Source organism: Dermochelys coriacea, chromosome 1 (genome assembly GCF_009764565.3).
Source record: "Dermochelys coriacea isolate rDerCor1 chromosome 1, rDerCor1.pri.v4, whole genome shotgun sequence".
NCBI lineage: Eukaryota > Metazoa > Chordata > Testudines > Dermochelyidae > Dermochelys > Dermochelys coriacea.
The window spans coordinates 198,421,132-198,438,399 of NC_050068.2; the positions used below are offsets into that span (position 1 = coordinate 198,421,132).

A 17,268-nucleotide genomic window follows, 5' to 3' on the forward strand; every position below is an offset into this window, starting at 1 on the left:
TACACCTGTGGCTGATAGCACCAGCTGATTAAGGTGATTGAGGTCACCAACGGACAAGATGAGCCTGTACAGAGGAAGAAAGGTCTAGTTAATGAGTAATTCCAGGAAGTAGTAAAGGTTTTTAGAAACAACACAGCCTCCAAAATCAGAGAGAGTTTTTAAGTTGAGACCAAGTCTAACACCGACACCCTTACCCTTCTCACCCCCAAAACCACACACCCTTCTCCAACGCTAACAGCATGAAAAATAAGAACAGCCAAGGAGCACAGGAGCATCCCTCCAGATGTCCAGATAACAGCGCATTTAAACAACAGAAACTGCCAGCCTGGAAGCCCGAGCTCACAGCTCCGACTGTCCTCTCCAGCTTCTTTATCATTGGATTCTTCTGCCTTCTCATGGGAATCTGCCTAATATTATCTGCAAGACGTGTCAAAGAAATCCAGGTTTGTTTTGGGTGGTTTTCTTGATGAGTATTGATAGAGAGTGGCTCATGTTTGGGAGAAAATAACTGTGTTTGTGCTTCAGACCAAAGGGGGGTAGTAATTCTATCATGGATATACTCCTTTTACCCAAGGATGTCAAATGAACCCACAATACCCCATGTGAAAGCGGTCACCATTAAAAAGTCAGCATTTGCTAATTTACCAGATGGTAATATCCAGGACATTGTCATTTGTCCCTGTGCTTAGGGAAGGAAATAAACTGTGGTAACTTTGGTATTATTAGGCACTAGAAAAATGTCAATAAATATTTGACAAGCCAGAATCCTAAAACACAAGAGATTCCTCATTTGTTAATGATGGCTGCTGCAGGTAGAGCAGGTTGAATATTAAGGCCAATTTCAAAATCAAAGTATCAAATTCAATCCACTGACTTGTTACTGCCTATTATTTTGTTCTTTATGAATGTTTAGACAGCTAGTATTTGTGTAAATGATCATAAATCTTGAGTTTCACAATTCTAGCAAAAATTACTAGGCTGATAAATTGTTTTTGAAGTGCGTTATCTGTTTTTCTCTAGTTTTGAAAATTTGTCATCCAGTTGGGAAGCAGTATAATACCATGTGTACCAATCACACACCCTGGATAATGAAAAAAAAAACCAGCAAAAAAAAAAATGCTTGGTTTGTGACTGACTTGTGAACAAAAAAGAGGAATAAATCTGCAACTCATAGTATTCACAATGAATAATTCAACCTGTTTTAGCTGTAATTAGGTAATTTAACATCAGTTTTACGGGGGGCGGGGTATGTTAAAACACAGAATGATTTACACGAAGTCTCACGGCGAGTCAGTTGGCCAGCACACTAGGCTCCCAGTTCTCCCTTCAAACTGCTAAATCACGTTGCCATCTGTGTATACAGCACCCACTAGAATTGACAAGGACAGCTAGATTATTTCTTTATTTGGCCTGTGGGGTGAAAAAACCAAACAAATAGTACATGGTGATTTGCGTGGGGTGGTCACCTTGCAGGAAAAAAATGTGGTTTGTTTTTCCATTAGGATGGTCTCAGAGCCCAAACTTTGCCTCTTATATTTTGTAGTCTGAGCGTACACTGTAATGGATAAAAATATAAAAATAAAAACTAATTATCGGCCCTTATAAATTTTTGCTAAAAGTTATAGTAGGATGGTATTATTTTTCAGTTATTAAATGCACTTGTTTTGGATGAAAGGTGCTAAATAAATGCAAAATATTAAATAGAGTGAGAAAATAATGCTATTTTCAATATAGTGTTTGCCCCATTTACTGTGGACCTGACTCTCACCCCTGGCACAAAAAGAGCAGACACTGTTTTCATCCCCCACACTCCAACTGGGGATTCCCTGGTTTTTTGTTTGTTTTGTTTGCCAAGGGTGCCTGGTGAGTGCAGCGCCAGCATAACTGGCTCCTCTAGCAAAAACCCCCTGCAACTCAGGATTAGAGGGTAGGAATCCACAGCTCCAGGTATTGTCATCTGGCAGACAGCCCCTGGGGATTGTTACCAGCTGAGGGAATTCAGGTCAGCTCTCAGGGCAATCTAAACTCCTCCCATGCTGGCAGAGAGCCAGCTGGAGAATCAGGGTGCCCCGTTCAATGGGAACTGCAGGGGGTCGGTGCCTGGAGGCAAGTGCAGCGCATAGAGCCCTCTGCTCTCCTTCCCCGAGGAGGCCGCAGGGACGTGGTGCTAGCCACTTCCAGGAGCGGTGCGGGGCCAGGGTGGCAATCCCGTGGGCTGGATCCAAAGCCCTGATGGGCCGGATCTGGCCCGCGGGCCATAGTTTGCCCACCCCGATATAATCTTTGCTTGTTTATTTCTTTGACAGATTAACTATTCGGACATATGTTTGAATTGTTCAAAACTGCGTGAAAACTCCTCTAATTGGGATAAAGAATGCAACTGTTCTGTGCATGTCACACTGCAGGAAAATATGCTGGTAGGTGAAGGTGTGAAACCAACCACAGACCCCAGCTCCTGTATTTCAGGATGTGTAAGAAGTATACATTTTGTCCTGTAAAGGACACTAAGCCAGGGCTTTATGTCAATACCGTTCACAAACCTAAAGCCCCTTATGCCCAAAAGATGTGCCTTTACCCTGCTTGTTACTTGTTTTGGCAAATCCCAGAAATTAAGCAAGATCAGGCTACATAATACTTAGATTGGAGACCTCCCAGGTGAAAACAGGTGCTGCAAGAAGTGTTGTTGAGTCAAGAGGTGACTTCTTTCTTCTGAATCAGTAGTGAGTGAATGCCCCAGTAGGGACCCAGGGCCACACCCTGGTGTTAGTTGGTACTGTGCAGCTGGGGTAGGACCTTCTTTCAGATGAGACAGAAAACTGAAGCTGTGGCCACTTTTGGTAAGTAAAACTCCTGTAGCTCTTTCCACAACTTTAGAGTTTTTCAGAGTGAAAGGGGCTATAAATGCATTAGACATGAAAATCCTTCAGCCGTAAGAATGTGTCAAGGTTTGAAAACATTTAAAATTGAAAGTAAAAATGTCAGTTTCCCATATTGCATGTACAAACTGGTACTTCTGCTGCTTGTATTAGATCTGGTCTGTAGATTCAAGACTCAACATTTTCAAAAGGGCTAAAGGGCTTGTCTACACTGCACTAAAGCCAGGCCTCTGGGAGTGTGAACTGCAGAATGCTCTAATATGTTGCTCCCTACCTGGCCCATGTACATTCTGGTGGTGCAAACTAAAAGGTATCTAGTGTGCATTAATGTAATCCTGTGGACTACATCTGTGCAAGGTGTGCAGTACTGTAGGGTGTTCCTGGGACCGTTAGAGCACTCTGCAGTTCACGCCCCCACTGACTGGTCTGTGGCACCATGTAGACAAGCCCCAAGTCTCTTTTCAAAAGGGATTTAGGAGCCAAAAGTACCTAAGACTCTTTTGAAAATAGGACGTAAGCTCTTAAGTCAGGTAAGCATTTTTGAAAATTATACCCTCAATCTACAGCACTCTCAGTGCAGCACCTTTCACAAGTGCTAAATTCACTTTACATTATTTTTTTTTAAAAAGCTGATAATTGAATTTAATAATCTTAACATATTTAGAAAACTGTGGGTCCAATCCTGCAACCTTTCCAAATAAAAAGACTGAGACCTCAATGGAACTACACATGTAGTTTCATAGCACCTTCCGTTCCACGATGCCAAAGCAATGGGTGGGGAGAATGATGGTAGTCTGTCCATGCTCCACCCACAAGCCCAAGGTAAGTGAATGTTTCTGCTAAAATCGTCAGCTGAAATGTAAACAACAAATCCATCATGCTGCCCCCCCTCCCCCACCCTCTCTCCCTCCAGGATTTTTTTCCAACAGTTTGTAAAAATGACCTATTTTGTTTATGCTCTCCTCATCCTATATTATTCTCCTTTGAATTCTAGGGTGATGTTTTTATGTACTATCGTCTACAAAACTTTTATCAGAACCACCGTCGGTATGTCCTCTCCAGAAGCGATGCACAATTGCTGGGTCAAGATGTAAACGTAAGTGTATTTCTTATTGTTACATCATTAATATTTTCATCAGGTGAGGAGGCTCTTAGTGTGTGGTTCTCTGGTTCAAAAGTCGCTTCTAGTACTACACCTGGGTCCTTCTGCCAGTTTTTGTGGTTTTACAACCACATTTACCTTTTTTATTTTTATTTTTTTAATGTTTCTCCTCTGTTGCTGTGTAATTTTAGATCACCAGAGTTCCTCCCGGGGTCTCTCTTGTTGCAACACAGCCCCTCTATTTCCCCTCCAGGGTAGGCTGTGATTATAAACCACAGTTGGGCCCAAAAGTGCATAAAAAAAGCCAGAGCTCAATATTTTTATTCCTCAGTTTCTTTAAATTTGGAGCACTAGACCTGGCCATCTTATTTGTGGGGAATAGAAAATGTGGTCAGCTGCAAGGGGTTAAGCTCCCTTTCTCAACTTTTTAGTGAGTGTCGTCTCCTTGAGGTTAGAAGGCACTGTAAACTTTTCTACTAGCATTTCCCACTTCTAACATTTCACAGAGATGTTGTAAAGCTTCGGTATTAAGTACAGAAGCAACGGTCACACATTGTAACTCTGATAAAACAATTTGGTTCTCTTAGAAGCTGTAGCATGTATGTGCAAACAGGGAAGGAGACTGACTTCAATGCCTGGAAAAGGAGTTTTCATCAGAATGTGCTTTGAGGTCTACAGATCACAAGTGCCGAGAATTATCAGCAATATCATTAGTAGTTGGATTTTATTGAAAGTTTGCTAGCCGTTTTAGACCCAATCTACACGAGTTGGGGACACAGCTACAAGACAGTTGTCCTGGGGAATGGATGGCACCTAGCCATTTTTTACGCATGTCTTCAATCCATGGTAAAGGCTTAAATAAGTCCAACGTTTTAGCGGAGTTTGGGGATGCAGTTAAATGTCCTGTCTACACTGAAAAATGGAACTATGTTGTACCTGGGTCGGGGAATACATCATTGTGAGCTGGTTGTAATTGTTGTTTGTAATTCTAGTCTAGATGGGCCCTAAGGTCCTCTCTATGATGCAGCCTTTATGTTAAAAAGTGACTAAAAGAGCACTCACCCTTCGAATGCCAGGCCCCTTTAAGAGGTCTCAAATGGAGTACCGACAAACTGCGGCAACCAAAACCATTTGTTTGAACATATCAGCCTGCAATTACAGCAGTGTTAAGGCACACCATTACAACATCATTGTAGCCCAGCTGTGGTTATATCATGGACTCCCAGTCCAGTGCAGATGGAACAAAACCTTTTTATAATCCTGTTAACAGACCTAAAGTGGTCTTTCAGTGTTGCCACCACTCTCTTATATGTAAAATATGAATATAACAGAAAGAAAGAGACTAGAGAAAACAAATCTCGATCGTTTTCATTATGTTTAGTTTCCGCATAAACAGTTTCACAGTTTCCCCTGAATAGTTAGTTGGTTTTCCCTGTGTGGGGATCTGTCACACAGCAACAGTATGCTCCCAGCAGCTATGTAGACATACCTCCTCAGTCCACTAGGCCACGGCAGATACGACTCACCCCAGTCTCGTTCTGTTTGGGCCCATCTCTAATGTGACTGGAAAGCACTGGCAACTCCTAGCACTCTTAGATATTTGGTGGTTTTCTTTTTTAGGTTGTTGGGTTTTTTTGGTTGGGGGGAGGGTTGTTTTTTTAAAAGAGGGAAATAAGAATAAAAGATTGACCAAAAAAATGTTGATGAGGAAAAGACATTTCTAATTGTCCTTTGACCTTGAGTTCAGATTCAGAACAGCAATTGTGCGCCTTTCACAACCTATCCAAACGGAACTCCAATGGCTCCATGCGGCGCCATCGCCAACAGTATGTTCAATGGTAAGTACCTTCCATGTCGAATTTATTTACCTGCTCAGATGTAACCAATTTAAATATCTCTGTGCCCCTCAGACCTCACAGAGCCCCATCTAAGTGCTGATTCCTGCATGTTCTCTGCATGTTGGATCCTGGCATCTCTGTCTGGCTCTCTCATATATGGATGTTAAACTGTTTGACAGTGTGGCCAAAGTGGATATGGCACCCGACGTGCTGCACTGCAGTGACTCCATTTACTTACTAAACTCAGTGAGACTCCATGTGAGTGCAGGAGTCCACCCACATCATCCAGTTGCAGGATTGGGGAACTGAGTATCCTAGAAAAAGAGGGAGACAGTAATTTACTGCCTGATTCTAGCCTGACAACAGGCTATTGAGTGGGCCTGGAAAACTCAGCTTCCGCTTTCATAGGATGACCGGCTTAAAAGTGCGTTCTTGAAATGGAGAATCTGATCTAGGCTTGGTCTACACAAACAGTTGCACTGTCTTAACTAAAGTTGTGTTTCTAAACTGATGCAAACCCCTCTATGGACATACTTATATTGGTTTAATAATCCTGGCTTATAGTGATTTAACTTGTCAGTCAATTTACATGTGCAAGCTAAACTGCTATAACCAGTTTTAAATCAACGTAAGGCCAGGTCTGCACATCAATGGCTTTTGTACAAGCACAACTACATTGATTACAGAATCTAATCTTTTTTTAACCAATATAGTTATACTGATACAGCAACTCTCGTACGGATGCAGCTATACTAATATAGCTTCTCCGCTTCTCACAACTTCAGTGTGTAGATACAGCCTCACTCTCATGAAGACAAATCAAAATATTTCTTCAAGACATGGACTCCCTGGGTTATACAATGAGGTAAAAACTTCCTGTCCCTTGTCTCCACCAGGATTTTACAGGGAGAAAGCTATCCTGACATTGTTCTCAGAAGCTACCAAGTTATCTTTGACAAGCTAATTAATAAAGAACTACAGTTTTAAGGTTTTAAAAAAATAAACTAGTTTAAGGTTGTAGCTACTTGTCACATTATCTCTTTCCATATTTTCTCAACGTAGACAAAGATGCACATTCTGTTCCATGAAAATGAAGGGGTGGTGCATGACTCTAGTACACTTTCCCTTAGTTTCTTTTTGGATGTTGGAAAAGATGATTCAAGGAAATTGCTGGTAACAAGCTACAAAGGCTCGTCATTCTATAGCAGCTTCAATTAAGGGGTCTTCTTCATATATCTTTGATATTTGATTTTTATATATTATAGAACCTGCTTCAGAAATGCAAGTGGAGACTTCAAACCCCAGCAAGTAGGATCACATTCACTTCAGTTACACTACCTAACAAAATCCAAGGCAGGGGTAAATAGGAGAGTAAGCCTGCTCATTGTAACTATCATTCTTTCGCTAGCTCCTCAAAAAACAAACAAACAAACAAACACAAACAAACAAACAAAAAAAGCTTCAGGTGACATAATCCCAAGAATTTGATCACAGAGAAATCAAGGAATGTAAATGAAATACAGCTGTGGATATTCTGTCATGGTGACACAAGGAGAATTTTCAGTAGGAATATGGTCAGCTTTTAAAACTTCCAAGGGTGCTCTTACTCAGGAAATTTAAATGGTCCTTTACTTGTGAGACGTGCAGAATGTGTACATGATGAAGTAATGATAAAACCCTCTCTCGGTCTTTCCTTTCTGTCCGTTCGCAAGACTCTCTCCTCTATCTCTCTCACTCTTTCTCTTTGTTTAAGGTTTCAGTTGGTTATGTTGACTACTGGAGTGGCTGTTGGAAGTTGCAGACCTGTTAATAACATGTATTACTTTGGATCTCCCTGCAGATTCTATTCAACTTTCTTACTATCTTAACTCATACACTGCTATCCAAGTCCCATTATTGAAGACTGGAAATAGTTGGTGGTCAGATAAAAATGTGAAATTTCAGAATCCAACATCATACAATCTCTCTTCTGCATTTGCAGGTAAGATTCCACTGCCCTGCCTTATTATAAAAGTCTTCCTTCTGTTTGTGGAAGTCTCCTGAGACATGCACAATTTCTGGGAGACAGGTCTATGTGTTCTTCCCGATGGCAGGTAACTTGTCCAGGGGAAGCACTGTGAGAGCAACTTCACGAGACAGTCTCCAACTTTTCAAGGGGAAATATGCCACATTTAGAGAGGAGACTGGAATGCTATGAAGAGAAAAAGATGTTCTAGAAGTTCAGGAAAGTGAAGCCCCACTACTTTCCTCACCCACTAAAGGTCTTGGGCAAAAGAAGTTAACCAAGTGGAATCACCTCTTTGTTCCATCTTTAAATGTATATTCATTAGCACTGTTTTGTTATTACTATTAGTTTTTATTGCAGTAGAATATAGTAGCCCCAGTCACGGACTCAGGACTCCATGGTGGTAGGTCCTGTACAAACACAGAACAAGAAAACTGTCCCTTAAGAAGTAACCATCTAAGTAGTATCAATATGCTGCTGCTGCTTCTAAATATTGTAGAAAAATTTTCAAATTAATGACAAATAGGATGCATATGTTTACTGCTCTTTTAGTAAACTGCTGGAAATAGCCTACCTTGCTTGTCACCATGAAAAGTTTTCCTCCTTTCCCTCCCCCTCCCCGCTGCTGGTGATGGCTCATCTTAAGTGATCACTCTCCTTACAGTGTGTATGATAAAAACCCATTGTTTCATGTTCTCTGTGTGTGTATATAAATCTCCCCTCTGTATTTTCCACCAGATGCATCCGATGAAGTGAGCTGTAGCTCACAAAAGCTTATGCTCAAATAAATTTGTTAGTCTCTAAGGTGCCACAAGTACTCCTTTTCTTTTTGCGAATACAGACTAACACGGCTGTTACTCTGAAACCTGCTCTTTTAGTGCATTTTGTAGGTATACAGAAAGGAATCAATGCAAAAAAATGAAAAATAAAGGTGAACAATTAAATGCAGAGGGAAAGTTTTCTTATGATTAGAGTGGGATACTGTTCCTGTACAAGTCACTTTGCCTCTCCTGCACTGGTTTCCCCATCTATAAAATGAGGATAATACTATTTACCTACCCCACAGGGGTGTTGTGAGGTTCAGTTTGTTAATGTCTGAGACGTGATCTGAGATCTTTGGATGGAAAGTTGGCTTTGGCTCTGTGTCTTGTGAATATTGGACAGAACCTTTGTCTGATCTGTATTCTTGGTTGAACATCAACCCAGAAGGATTAAATAATTGAACTACCTGTCTTAGCAGCATTCTAAACATTGATAGCTCATCCCTATTCCTCCCCAGGAACAACAAGGCCTCCTTACTGGCAGAAACCAGCTTATTTACTGGATGAGGAGGATGAAAGGAACAACGGTTATCTAAACGACGACTTAATCATCTGGATGCGTGTGTCAGCCTTTTCCACGTTCAGAAACCTTTACCGTCGCGTCAGCCATACCAACCAGTTTGCTGATGGTCTCCCAGCAGGGAATTACACCTTCCACATTACCTACAGTATCCTTTCATCATGTCCAAGGTACTCCTTAATTTTTAGGCTGGTAAAAAAAGAGATGCCTGCTAGTATGGTGGCTTGGCAGTAATACAACAAAAAACCTGAGGGAGATCTAGTTTCGGGGGAATCCCTGGATTTCCTGCAGCCTGTGCTGGTGGAGTTAAGACATGTCTTTTAAATGCCCTATATCAGGCCGTGTGACATTAGATCTAACTTCTGAGGCAACTGTTTGCCTGAACTTTGGCTGGAGGCAAAGCCTGGCAGTGCCAGCTTTGGTACAGATGCTGTGGAATTAAAAGGGCTTAGACTTTATCCACACAGCATAACCTGAGGGGTGAATTTATACTTGTATAGTTATACTGCTATCACCTCCTGTGTGGACACACTTAGGGTATGTCTACCCTGTAGTCAATGGTGTGAATGGTAGCTTGTGTAGACATATCTGCATTAGCAGTACTATAGCTAGCTCACTAAAAACAGAAGTGAGGATGCTGTGGCACAGGTTTCAGCATGGGCTACATTAGTGAGTACATATCCTGGGAGTCGGGCAGGCTTGTGGAGCCCATGCTGAAGACTGTGCCATGGCATCTTCACTTTTGTTTTTAGTGAGCTAACTAGAGTACAGCTAGCACAGGGACATTTACACGAGCTGCCATTAACATCCCCGGCTGCAATGTAGATGTCCCTTATTGTACTACAAGATGACTGTTTTCTGCTCAGCTTGCATCAGCGGCTCTCCGTCTTTCCTGACTACTTTACCCCTTTCAGGAGTCTTGTGTACCCCCAAGTTTCACCTCACTTAAAAACTACTTGCTTACAAAATCAGACATAAACATACAAAAATGTCAGAGTACACTGTTATTGCAAAATTGCTTCCTTTTTTATATTTACCATATAATTATAAAATAAATCAATTGGAATATAAATATTTCACTTACATTTCTGTGTCTCGTATATAGAGCAGTATAAACAAGTCATTGTCTGTATAAAATTTTAGTTTGTACTGACTTTTCTAGTGCTTTTTATGGAGTCTGTTGTAAGACTAGAAAAATATCTAGATGAGTTGATGTACCCCCTGAAAGACCTCTGTGTACCCCCAGGGGTACGCATATCTCTGGTTGAGAACCACTGGACTAGATGGTTGATAGCCACTGGCTTATGTTGCTTGGGAAGGGGTTTAAGTTAAACTGAATAAAAATGTCCACACATGGGGTTATACCTGAATAACTATTTTGGCATAAATGGTAAAACTCTCCCATGTAGACAACACCTTAGATGAATAACGTGACTTAGAATTGATGAACGGATTGCAACAAGAATGTTATGTGGAGACTGTGGAGGATGGGGTGCAACAAGAATGTTATGTGGAGTGTCCTCATGTCAGAGACTGGAGTGTCAAGGAAAATGCTAAAAGGTTCTTTAGTACAATAGCACCCAAAAAGTTCATTTCCCAGTAATTTTTGCAGGCTGCCTTTAAATATTATGATGCAGCTCCAGTGCAGTACATAGCGATATGAGGATGAATCTGACATCATATTATTAAAGAATCCAGTGTATTTCAATAATCTTGCTAAGACTGTAGATGCACATGATATGTGCGAGTTTTTTACCCACACCCAGCCATTTTGGGGGTTGTGGACCCACTGGTAACAAGAGGCAAGGGGATACAGAATAGTTAAAAGCACCATAAAAGACTTTTACAACAAATGCAAAAATCCCCGCCTTGTGTATTTTGAAGAGTATTTTTTGCACACTCCTCACTGTACATTTTATCCTGATTGTTAATGAAACTTTAACATCGCCTAATCAGATTTCCCTGTTACCAAATTAAAAGGGAAAAAGCAGGTGGTTCTCTCAACCGTCACATGGTGGAGAGGAGTAACCTCTTCCTGGGAATTGCCTACACGGTTTCTGGCGCAGTGACAGTTCTGGCAGGTTTTATCATAACTGCGATTCACTTAAAACTCCGAAAAAAGAAAACATACTTTCAGAGATAACCCAAATTACATAGCTTTCTGAACAAACATAAAGGTGCACCTTTGAGCAAGGGATGGGGGGAGCGTGGACCTTTCACAATGTCCTCCTAGCGGTGGAGACATTTCAGTCATGGTATGGATTTGGTAAATACAAAAGAGTTACGAGCAGGATGATGATTTCTCATAACCCAAAACGTACACAATCTGATCAGCTTGGCTTGGTTTGGTTTGTGGTCTTATTAGCATATGAATTACATAGAAGTAAATTTTCCCCTAATGACTACCCATCAAGGTCTGACTTGAGCATCAGTAAGAGAAATCTTAGTAATTTTAGAACTACAAACTCCAGAAATAGCATTGAGCACAAATACTGGGCCAAATCCCAAGGTCCTTACTCAGTTTTTACTCAGACCTTACTCAGGCAGAACTCCCATTGGCTTCACTGGGAGCTTTCCATGATTAACAGCTGATGGCCTGATCCAGCAAAGCACTTAGGCATCGGGTAGAGTCTCCCTGAAATCAGTGGGATTATTCATGTGCTTGAAGTTGCATGCAAGCTTAAGGGTCAAATTTTAAAGATATTTAGGGTGCTTAACTCACATTGGTTTCAGTGGGAGTTAGGTGCCTTTAAAAATCTGGTCCTAAGAGCTTTGCTGCATCAGTGACTGAGTAAGGACCTTGAGATTTGGCCGCCGGGGAGCACACCCTAGGGATGAGGGGTGGGAGAGTCATCTCACTGAAGTGAGTGGGGTTGGTTAGAGTTCAGTCCTCATTGCATGCATTTAAACCTTCTTTGCTGCTGTTTAGCTGCAGACCGTTTTCTGCAAGGCTGGAGTAAGAGGACAGCAGTGCGGTGATTTACATTTTAAAGGTTACTCTTGTGATAGAAAAGCTAAAGTTTAAACTCTGAAGATGAGATCGGACTAAAACAAAAACATGACCTTTTAAGTATCGGCATTAACTATTTCACTGCTGATCACTTCAGCAGAAACATCTAGCTAACATGCTTAGGCCACGATCCCAAACTGTCTCCTACTCTACCTCCTGTGCCAAAAGCTCCAGCTGTCTCTCCTACACAGTCACCAAGACCTCCAACTTCTTACCACACAACTTTTGTGGCTTTGTCAATAGAAAACTCAGAGACAACTTGAAAATACGGGGCAGGATAAAGTTAATTGAATTTAATCTAAAAATAAATACAGAGACTGCTTAACTGTATCATTTTCATGGTTAGTTCATTTATAAACCTCGGTTTTTAAAAATGTAAATAGAATTTCCAGTCTGTTGCAGAATCTAGGGAACTTTGCTGCAGAATTTAGATCAAGTTTGCCATGGAGTACATGGATGATTATGGGGGTCGGGGGGTTCATCGTGAAAGTGCAAATGAAATTAAAACTAATACTCCTTTACTTAACATGGTTTCTGTGCTCACTATTTTATACTGATTTATAAATTCCCCAAAATTAAAAAACCCAAAAGAACCTAACATTCATCTTCAGAGCCCTTTACATATGTTAACTCACTAATCCTCCCAGCACCCTGTGAAATAGTCATTAGCCTTATTGTACAAATAGGGAAGTTGAGGCAAAGACAGATTTAGGGTATAATTTTTGAGAGCATTAAAGTCCCATTTTCAAATGGGATTTAGGCACTTAGGAACTTACAGATAGGTCTATACTTAAAAAGCTGTAGCAGGGCAGCTGTACTGATACAGATGAGCCATTGTAGAGCTTCAGGGAAGATGCTACTATGCTGACAGGAGAGCATCTCCCCTCAGCATAGTTAATCCACCTCCACGAGAGGCAGTAGCTATGTCGACATAGCTGTCTACACCACGGGTTAGGTCAGTATAACTGCGTCACTCGGGTGTGGATTTTTCACTCCTGAGTGACGTAGTTATACCAGCGTAAGTTATTAGTGCAGACCTGGTTCTTTCCCTGCCACCCAGAATGCAGTTTCACAGATAGACTTTTGAGCTGAAGAAGTAGGTTGTTTGTTTGCTGCTTCAGTGAGTGATCAGTCCACTGAAACGGCACAATATAGGGTTAAATGCAAGCGTTTCTCCACATTCATTCAGGTGCTCGCCTTAAATACAATGTTGCAAAGTTATTCATTGTATATGGCCTAAATGCTTTTTCTGCCTAGCACTAAGATTAGTTTGCTGACCCAGTTGTTTACCTGATCAGGTTGCTGGCTGAGGTTTTTACCTGGCTGTTCTCTTTCCTTGCCAGAGAAGCTGGCATCTTTTCACATGTCCCAACACTTAAAATATACATTCTACATATTACATCCTACATATCCCCTCCTTTTCTTGTTTTACATGCATCCGCTATCCCATGTTTCCATCCTCTATTATGTACTTGTCCGTTACTTCCAGTTCAGGTTGTCTCCAGAAAAACACCCTCTGCTTGGTGCATATTAATATTCCTGCAAAATCTGTGGCCTTTGTGGTACAAGATGCGATCTGTGTACTACCACTCTTGTCCAATACTTCCATACAGAATGTCCATTATTACAGTAGCACTACCAACTGTCTTGCTCCTCTGTCATGCCTGAATAAGTCCATGGGGAGAGTCCTTTGATCCAGATGACCATCGGTTCGATGATTATTCCTAGCCCTGTCCTTACATTGTTCAGTGTTAGTTGTCACGGCATGCCTACATAAGTAATATTAGATATGGTTTCTGCACTCAATTAACTTTTATATGGTGGGCCCCCTACCAGCCATTGGGGAAAAACATGACTTGGGCCATAAAATGTCAACCAGCAGGGCTAGGCTACTATTGGTGGCCTCTTTACACACAACCCAATTCTGTGCCCTATATATCTCAAGAATGCTTGCACATCCCCTAGCATGGCATGAGATATTGTTGCCAATTAATGTGCCATACATGGGCCTGGGGATGTTAGGCCCAGAACACACAAGGTGTTGCTGAACATTTTGTGTCGATATACACACAACCACCCTATGAAGCAAAAACACGGAGATTATAATTAACCCTTGCACATGATTGTAACTGGCTGTAGGATCAGGTGTTGTATTCTAGTTTCCATGTTAGAATGTATTAAGTCATCCCACCAGTTATTGCCTCCTGCTGTTGTAATGTCTTTTCCCAGTTTTGTGAGTGTGTTCACATCCTCACCCATACTTGACCTGAGGATATGTGACGTCTTGCTTGTTTCTTAAGAAGTGCCCCATACAACCTCTGCTGACTTCAGCAAGGCTCTCCAATGCATTGATAGCGGAATCTCTAATTTTATATTATGAAACAAATCTCCCCCAACCAGGTTATATTTTGAGTGATAATGTGGGGCACAATTTGCCAGTTTTCATTTCCCAATTTTATACTGTTTAATGACACGTTGCTGCATCGAGTGCCTATTGAGACCTTTACACAATTTCTGTGCCCTTCCAAGGTGACACTTGACACATTATTAGTATTGACAGGTTTCAGAGTAGCAGCCGTGTTAGTCTGTATCCGCAAAAAGAAAAGGAGTACTTGTGGCACCTTGGAGACTAACAAATTTATTAGAGACAGACCTTTCCATTCCCTAAGTATGTAATATGGTTTGGGGCCCAATAGATGGCAGTGCTCACTTGTGTTCCCACACCCACCTTTTACCAATTGCAGTTATCCTGGCCGATAAACCCACCCCTCCTGAATATCCTCTACACATACAGAGAAATCTGCGTTACCAAGCCTTCCTGCCTTGTCCTTTACTGCCCATTTATTACCTTTCATAGGGTACGTGAATGACTTATTATATAAAATGCCATTATTAATGATTGGATAGGTATTTATGAGAGTTCCATTGAAGGGACTGAAGGCCAGCACAGTACATTGGGTCCATTCACAATTTAAAAGCGTAACCTTCCACCACCTGGGATCTATTCAGGAACTAACGTACACTTTTACAGAATAGAAAGAATTCCATTCTACTGGCCAGCGTCCATGGAATAAGCTCCTAATTATACCTTGAACATCGCTTAACAAATGTAATTCAACCATAGCATATTGTCTGGCCCATGTCTCATTTAGCTCAGCCTTTTCCCCAATTAGGATTGCAGGTAAGATTAAGAAGAGCAATTTTTAAATGTTCCGTGAGGACTGTGCTGGTTTTTAGGAATTGCACCTGCCTTTGGTCCACCTTCCGTAGATTGTCCCCTATATTCGTGGAATAACCTAATTTCCTTTGCAGATTTTCTATATTGCCTGCAGTTAGTATTCCAACTCCCATACCTATTCTGCCTATCCAGTCGCTCCACACAGACCTTTTATTTCTTCAAAATACCGTCCTCATCCATAATTTGTCCATTCTTGGAATTGTTTGTAGTGCATTTGAGCAGTTTGGGTAGGTTTAAGTAATACTTTTATTGCTAGGGCTTCAGGTAATCTGTACAACAGCCAAGGATGCATTTGCAGTTCTTTGTTTGTGGCCTTTCCTAATTTATCTCCCAACAACCACCCTTCCTATGTATGGATCTGGCTTCCTTGCCCAGCACCCATGGGGTATTACGATTGTCTGTACAGATATTATATCCTTTGCTGCGCAATGTCACCTTACATTCATGGAGGCCTGTAGTCAACTTGTTTACTGAGAAAACTGAACATGTTTTGAATCGTTTCCTTAAAGATGCTGGCACCACCCAATAAATGGCATAATGCTCCAAAAGAATTCCCCCCTTAATTCTTGCTTGCAAAGGAAAGTGCTGCACAACCATTGCCAGGACTGCTTAAAACCCGATCTTGTAATGTTAAACAACAGCCAGCACTAGGAAGCATATGGATCTATATATTTGTCTTACACACAGAAAAAGGAAAGACACCTGCCAAAAGCTAAATGCAAGCTTCTAAATTTGTCTTGCCAGAGTTGATGATGACATAGATGCTTAAAGAAGTGCAGGGCATCTGGTTTTCTTGTCATCAACTTTTTACAGAGCAGGTAAATAATGGAGAAAATTATTGTAAATGAAATCTCATTTCATCTGAACATTTTGGGGATAATAAAATAGGAGGGATGAGTAATTGAGGCAGTTATTGGTCAACGATTCACATCAAGTGACATAATCTAGGTTCCTATAAGAGGGAATTTTGGACTAATGAGGTTGAACTAAATAGAGTTTTTCTGTATTTTGTTTATGTATCTGTGTATATGATTTAATAAATTTACTTGTAATTTTGAAGTCCATTACTAATTTGGATTCTGACATGTTTACCTTTTAAAGCAATGTAGTTCACCTTTAACACTACATCCAGAAAAAAAAATCCTACTATTACAAAAATCTTATTTTGAATTGAAATCTAGCATCTAAATTAGAGTGCAGCATACAAGGGATTTATATTTTAATGTCAAAAACTCATGCACTACTTATATTTTGTTGCCAGCTCCCATCAGGATTAAATTTCATTAATAGGAAATATATATTAACTGAAGCATGAATTACAGGACTTTTCAATAGCACTTGGGTTATAGTATTTGCCAAGTCCCTTTCAGGCTTTTTAGTTTCATTGCTAATGCAGATATGTCCAACATCTGTCTGCCTTGGTTAGTTTTTCCTCTGTCGCAAACGCACACATTTGCTTAAATCATATGGGCCAAAAATAAAAGAAGGATGGACTCTTGGATGATTGTGATAGGTCTATGATCTGTGGTAACTGAAAGAAATAATTATACACTATAGCTATTTTATACAAGTAGCTCTGTAGCATAGAGATTATTATTAGTAATACATATAGTGCCATGGAGATTATTATTAGTAATACATATAGTGCCATAAATTGTAACAATGCATTGCAGTGTAAAACCCATTTCTTGCCTCTGAAAAATCAAAGTAAAACCAGCCTAGCAGGAACTGTTTGAACCACTCTGTTTTTAAACAGGATTCCTTGCAGTTGGGGCATCAGTGGCATATTTCGTTTTGAGTCAATATTAAATCCCTACCTTGGCATAGTGTTAGAGACACACTGCTGTTGGGACCAATT

The 17,268-nt window shown here is 40.8% G+C and overlaps 1 protein-coding gene across 1 annotated transcript; it reads left to right on the top strand.

Moving 5' to 3' along the window:
* Nucleotides 1-239: 239 nt before the first annotated feature.
* Nucleotides 240-16,627, top strand: LOC119843482 (cell cycle control protein 50C-like). Its single transcript, XM_038372777.2, is given in 8 exon segments — nt 240-443; nt 2,307-2,417; nt 3,871-3,972; nt 5,726-5,816; nt 7,657-7,797; nt 9,101-9,310; nt 11,119-11,184; nt 11,187-16,627. Coding segments are annotated over 8 exon segments (1,044 nt in total). The 3' UTR covers nt 11,306-16,627.
* Nucleotides 16,628-17,268: the final 641 nt, after the last annotated feature.